The sequence below is a fragment of the Panthera pardus genome, unplaced genomic scaffold (assembly GCF_024362965.1).
Source record: "Panthera pardus isolate Hobbes unplaced genomic scaffold, ASM2436296v1 HiC_scaffold_3, whole genome shotgun sequence".
Lineage (NCBI taxonomy): Eukaryota > Metazoa > Chordata > Mammalia > Carnivora > Felidae > Panthera > Panthera pardus.
This window is the reverse complement of record NW_026526876.1, coordinates 32,749,534-32,755,914: the sequence shown is the minus strand read 5'-3', so window position 1 is coordinate 32,755,914 and position 6,381 is coordinate 32,749,534. Positions and strand designations below refer to the sequence as shown.

Genomic DNA, 6,381 nt, shown 5'->3' with positions numbered 1-6,381 from the left:
TCCCAGAGAAGAGAACGCTGCGTCAAAGTACGTCCCCCGCCCCGCGCTGCGGCGCAGAGCCCGACCAGGAACTGCACACGCGCAGTCTGCTTCACTGAAGCCACATGAATGAGGCCCTGCCATCGCCAGAACTCAGTTCTCATTGGAGCGGAGAAAGTTCGAGGGCGGAGCGGGTTGTTTGGCGCCTGCGTCGTGCAGCTAGCGGCTGGCGAGCCGCGGCTTGGCTGGCGGGAGCGGCTGCAACACCGGTGCTGGAGCGACGATGCCGAGGGAAATCATCACCCTACAGTTGGGCCAGTGCGGCAATCAGAGTGAGCGAACCTCCGGCCCCTCCACTAGTCAGGTTCCTTAGATTCTATGGGATCTCACTGCGGGATCCTGGACTCCATCCGCCCTTCCCACAATCGTAGTTTTCCAAAGGCGGGACATGCCTGACCCAGTGTCCAGTTGCCCAACCCTGAGGGGCCCTCCCCTCCCAGTCGCTGGCGTACAGCCCTTTCCTCTGACATGGGAGACTCGCGAGCGCTCAGTCCCCCAGTTTCTGGTTGGAATCTGCCCAGACCCAGACGTCCTCTTTCTCGCCCGTCCGCCCCTCCCCCCCTACCAGTTGGGTTCGAGTTCTGGAAACAGCTGTGCGCTGAGCATGGTATCAGCCCCGAGGGCATCGTGGAGGAGTTCGCCACCGAGGGCACTGACCGCAAGGACGTCTTTTTCTACCAGGTGCTCCCAGCGACTTTTCCAGCCCCCCACCCCCACGCGCCCCCACAGTGGCCCCGGGGGGCCGGAGGGAAGGGCAGTGGCTTGGTACCAGGAAACCCTCTGGGCAAAGGAGTCAGGGCGGCTGGCTTGAGGAGGGAGGACAGGCAGGAGCCAGAGTTGGGAGGATGGAGGACTGGGCCTTAGCTGACTGGACCACCCTGCTGGTCTCCCCTTGACAGGCAGACGATGAGCACTACATCCCCAGGGCCGTGCTGCTGGACCTGGAGCCCCGGGTGATCCACTCCATCCTCAACTCCCCCTATGCCAAGCTCTACAACCCAGAGAACATCTACCTATCAGAGCATGGAGGAGGGGCTGGCAACAACTGGGCCAGTGGATTCTCGCAGGTCATTTGCTATTCCCTGGCAGAACCCACAACTCCCTTCCTGTGTGAGGGCAGGCAGTATGACTTGCCAGAGAGAGAAGAAACCAGATCAAGGATGTAGGAGTAGTAGAGCGAGAGAGAGATGGCCGAGGGGAGTTCTTTTTTCTAAGTCAATATGGTTAAGACTGCACTTGGCTAGTGCTGTGTGCCAGGTCATACTAAGTGCTTTACATGTAACTTACTTAACCCTCCCAACAACCCTAAAGGTAGGTATTATAGGTTCACAGTCTCTTATCTCCTTTTTCAGATTCTAAAAAACTCTGAAACCAAAATATGACTTATAACTTGTTTAGTAGCAAAACCAAATCTCAGGGCACCTGGCTGGCTCAGTCAGTAGAGCATGTGACTCTTGATCTTGGGGTTGTGAGTTCAAGCCCTACTTTGGGTGTAGAGATTACTTAAAAATAAAATCTTAAAAAAAAAAATCTCAGTGAAGACAGGCTATTTTATAGTTTTTATCTAACTTGTCATTACTTATACATTTCATTGCAGAAATATTAATACATTTGATTAGCACACACCAGATACCCACTGGCATTTTACTTAACATACATCATACGTACCATATTACCTTTCTAGAATTGGAAATATTTGAATTCTGAAACATAGCTGGCCCCAAGAATTTTGAATAAGGGACTGAGGAGTTGTATCACCTTCATTATTCAGATGAGGAAACTGAGTAACCTGCCTAAAGTAACCTTCCCAGAGTCACTTGGTTAAATAAAACTAGACCTAATACATGAATCCAAGCAGTGTGGATGTTGAGTATCTGCTCATACCCACTGCGCTATATTGCCTCTCAGTGCAAATAACAAGCAGGGCCACTGTGCTCCAAAAAAGGACTTTTATGTTCTATAAGGAGAATTTAAGGTGGCTATTCTGAGGTCAGAGTCCTTGTCCCATGGTCCTGTCCCACTCTGATACTCCCCATGTCTGTACAGGGAGAGAAGATCCACGAGGACATTTTTGATATCATAGATCGGGAGGCAGATGGCAGTGACAGTCTAGAGGTGAGTGTCTTAGGAATGCTGGTGGGAGCTGTCAGAGGGAAGGCTTCACAACACCCTTTAGAAGCTACCTGTTAAGTACAAGACCTACCCGTGTACCCTTTGCACTGGACAGAAGTCAACTGGGCTTTGCTGGACACAGGCAGAGTCTCCTGAGCTGTATGTGTGGGGTAAGGGAAGTGGAGGAGAGGGCTTGGGAAAATAGGAGTCCAAGAAATTGTAGGATGGGTCCAGTCTGAAATCCAGTACCTAGACACTGACTGCACCTTCCCCCTGTAGGGCTTCGTGCTGTGTCACTCCATTGCTGGGGGGACAGGCTCTGGCCTGGGCTCCTACCTCTTAGAACGACTGAATGACAGGTAAGTCTGTGTTTTAAGGGGCAGGAAGGACTTGGTTTCCCAAGTAACTGGGAGGCCCTCCAGATACACCTTCCTATTTGCTGGAGCAATGAAAAGGCCCTTCTGTTAACTCCTGTAGTGAGAAAGAGAAGATAAAATAACCAAGAACCTGATCACACTCTGAGTGGTTGGATCCAGAGCCTAGAATCTAAGCCCTAATGAAGAGATGAAGAAGGTTCAGGGGGTATGGCTGGTTTAGTTAGAACCCTAGGTCCTAAGATTGTCTCTGCCGTTCCTTCCCCCTTTGGGGTTGCAGACTTCCAAAAGTCAAGTCTTCTTTCTCTGCTGATCCTGTGTCCCACCCCAATTTCGCCATTTAGATTTCACTGCTTTCTGACTATTGTGAGCCCCATGTTTACCAAGCCTCCAGTCTCTTGCCCTGACCCTCTCCTCTCAACCCCACCAGGTACCCCAAGAAGCTGGTGCAGACCTACTCAGTGTTTCCCAACCAGGACGAGATGAGCGATGTGGTGGTCCAGCCCTACAACTCCCTGCTCACGCTCAAGAGGCTGACCCAGAATGCAGACTGTGTGGTGCGTCCTGGATTCTGCCATTCTCCAGTGCCAACCCCTTTGTCTATTTCATCGTTTTCCTACATTTAAAAAGTCTATTTTGAGCCCTTCTGTGCCTCAGTCTTGTGCCACTGCCTTTTGGATGGGTCTTTCTGGCCATGAAGCACCAAGGAAATTAAGCTTCAGAGCCCAGATTCAGGCAGAGCTCCTGTCCTTTCTGTCCCCATAAATCTGTCACCCTCTTCTGTCCCCCCAGGTGGTACTGGACAACACAGCCCTGAACCGGATTGCCACAGACCGCCTGCACATCCAGAACCCATCCTTCTCCCAGATCAACCAGCTGGTGAGCCCCTGCTCCTGGACTGGAAACCCTCCTTACTGGAGTGCCATCTGGGGAAGGGAGGCCCCGCCCCAGGCCAAGGCCCATGACCCGGCACCCCCGTCCCCAGGTGTCCACCATCATGTCAGCCAGCACCACCACCCTGCGCTACCCTGGCTACATGAACAACGACCTCATCGGCCTCATCGCCTCGCTCATCCCCACTCCTCGACTCCACTTCCTCATGACCGGCTACACCCCACTCACCACGGACCAGTCGGTAGGAGCAGCCCCAGCAGGCCCTGCCCTAGCCTTTCTGTCCCCCTGCTGCGCCCTCCAGGAGCCGCTCTTTGTAGCCCCAGAGGCTCTGTGCTCAGGGACAGGCACAGACTGTCCAGCTCCGTGCTGACTTGTTCTCCTCTTCCCTACACCCCTGGCTCCCTGTAGGGCCCAGGCTACGTGGGGTCTGCTGATGCTCCCGCACAGGGGCATGACCTTGCTGAGCTGAGGAGGGCTAAGATTCCTGGTCCTGCAGCCAAGGCTCAGTGTACACCTGAATCTCAAGATGCCTCCCAGAGAGACCATCCTAGCCTGAGTCTGATGGGGGTCAGCCATTGGACCGTGCCCTGAGTGCTGGCCTGGTCCCCGTGGCCCGCTCTCCCCTCAGGTGGCCAGTGTGAGGAAGACCACAGTCCTGGATGTCATGAGGCGGCTGCTGCAGCCCAAGAACGTGATGGTGTCCACGGGCCGGGATCGCCAGACCAACCATTGCTACATCGCCATCCTCAACATCATCCAGGGGGAGGTGGACCCCACCCAGGTAGGTGAGGCCCCTTCGTGCCACCCCCGGAACCCACAGGGGTAGAGGAGAGGCTACCACCACCACTGTTGTGTCCACCCCTCCCCGCTAGGTCCACAAGAGTCTGCAGAGGATCCGGGAGCGGAAATTGGCCAACTTCATCCCCTGGGGCCCTGCCAGCATCCAGGTGGCCCTGTCAAGGAAGTCTCCCTACCTGCCTTCGGCCCACCGGGTCAGTGGGCTCATGATGGCCAACCACACCAGCATCTCCTCGGTGAGGCTTAACGGTTTGCACCTGTCTTCCCATACGCACTTTCCTGGTTGGGCCTCACCTCTCCACATCCCTGCTGCCCCTGCTTCCAGGTCTTTTAATGTGCAGATTGCCCAGCACTGGTTCCCTGGCTCTGTGGGCCATATTGTTACTCTATGTTCTTTGTGACCCCTGCTTTCTGCACACACCAAGCTCTTCGAGCGGACCTGTCGCCAGTATGACAAGCTGCGGAAGCGGGAGGCCTTCCTGGAGCAGTTCCGCAAGGAGGACATCTTCAAGGAGAACTTTGATGAGCTGGACACGTCCAGGGAGGTTGTGCAGCAGCTCATCGACGAGTATCATGCGGCCACGCGGCCAGACTACATCTCCTGGGGCGCCCAGGAGCAGTGAGTCCCCCAGGACCAGGACCTTGTCTGCCTTACTGGTTGGCCCAGGCCCCGCCTGACTGACCACCCCCTCAGAGCACAGATCAGGGACCTCACACATCTCTTCCTCATAAATACATATGCACGTACTCTGTATTGGCCTGGGGACACGTTTCTGTCTCCTCTGATGAGACTATGTTTAATAAAGCACTGGACATAAGTGAAGTTAACTGGTTTTCTGAAGGCCTGTAGATGTGGGGAAGGGGGTAGTGCCTGTTCTTCCCCCTATTTCCAGCCTCTTCAACTCTGAGCAAATGTCTCCCCTAGCTTTTCCTTCCCCCCCCTCATTTTGGAGAACATAGGTGGTGTCTACCCATGTGAGACATGCCTTTCCAGGGTAAAAAGGCCAACAGATATTACCTTACTCTTACTGACATTCCGGGTCCCAGGTCCCTCCCACCCTTCCCTGTATCAGGTGACCAATCTGCCAGTTTCATGTTCCCACATCAGAGTGTCCTGCTAATCATCATAGCAAGCAGGCCTGCAGTCACCACCCCCACCGCCAGGCCTGGGCAAGCAGTAGAGTTGATCCAAGTGCCTTTAATCTTGTAAGCAGGGTATGCCAGAGAGCCAGTCCAAGAAAGCCACTGGGCAGGCAGCTGGAGTCTAGGACAATCAACTCCTGAGACCAAACCCAAAGCCTAGACTATAAGCAGGGCCCGAAGTGGGCCCATAACTAAGGCTCCATAATTCTGTTTACAGGTGGTCTACTGAGCCCTCCCACTTCTTGTGGAAAACTGCAGGGAAGTAGTAAATATATAGTGACCTAAATGTTCAGAATCAAAAGGGCAAAGCAGGTTGTCCCTAGATCATGGTGGATTGTCAGGGCCCCTCTTAGGCCCTTATGCACCCCAAAGGTGAGGTTTGGGGAATAATAGCAAACATGCACGTGGACACTCTGCTAGGTACTCCACATTATTTTGTTCAATCCTCATGACAACTCTATGAAGTGACAGATGTTATTAGTATTGTTTTATAAACAAGGAAACTAAGACTAACCATGGTTAATGTACCAAGTCACCCACCTGGTAAATGACAGAGTTGGAGTCCAATCCTGGTTTGACTGGCATCAGTATCCCCGACCATTGCATGTCCTGCCTTTTATGGTATCTTTTGGGTTAGTGTAGAATCCCATCTCTGAGGTCTTTTGGAGCCATTGGATGAGTGCATGGTTGTCAGAGGATGTGAGGACTTTGAACACCTGTGCAGACAGGGCAGGTGCAGTCTCTATGGGTTGGAGGGACTGTCAGCCTCAAGTTGCTTCAGGTATACCTGTTAAGTGTCCCCATCACCCAAGTCAGGGTAGCTGGGGACCTGTGCCTGCCTTCTCATTACTGTCACCACCAGCATGCTTGGCCAAAGCCAGAGGGCCAGCCCAGTGGATCAGAAGGATTAGGGGCTGGCAGAGCTCAGCATACAGGTGAAGGACCAGCCCAAGAAGGTGACTGTGAGCCCCTACAGAGGCTGAAGATTACCCAGAATCGGTATTCTTAATTTGGGCAAATT

The 6,381-nt window shown here is 53.5% G+C and overlaps 1 protein-coding gene across 1 annotated transcript; it reads left to right on the top strand.

The window, feature by feature from the left end:
• The first annotated feature begins 110 nt into the window (after positions 1 to 110).
• LOC109258531 (tubulin gamma-1 chain) lies at positions 111 to 5,040 on the top strand. The gene is made up of 11 exons (XM_019435390.2): positions 111 to 311; positions 608 to 720; positions 939 to 1,106; positions 2,086 to 2,154; positions 2,431 to 2,510; positions 2,956 to 3,082; positions 3,318 to 3,404; positions 3,511 to 3,660; positions 4,048 to 4,200; positions 4,292 to 4,453; positions 4,643 to 5,040. Exons 1-11 carry the CDS (start codon positions 263 to 265, stop codon positions 4,838 to 4,840), a joined length of 1,356 nt encoding a protein of 451 aa, XP_019290935.1. The 5' UTR covers positions 111 to 262; the 3' UTR covers positions 4,841 to 5,040.
• Positions 5,041 to 6,381: the final 1,341 nt, after the last annotated feature.

Excerpts from the sequence above, each read along its gene's own strand:
- LOC109258531 (XM_019435390.2), top strand. The coding sequence starts at position 263 with ATGCCGAGGGAAATCATCACCCTACAGTTGGGCCAGTGCGGCAATCAG. Across the intron at positions 721-938 it reads AGGACGTCTTTTTCTACCAG|GCAGACGATGAGCACTACAT; the intron begins GTGCTCCCAGCG and ends TCCCCTTGACAG. Across the intron at positions 2,511-2,955 it reads TTAGAACGACTGAATGACAG|GTACCCCAAGAAGCTGGTGC; the intron begins GTAAGTCTGTGT and ends CAACCCCACCAG.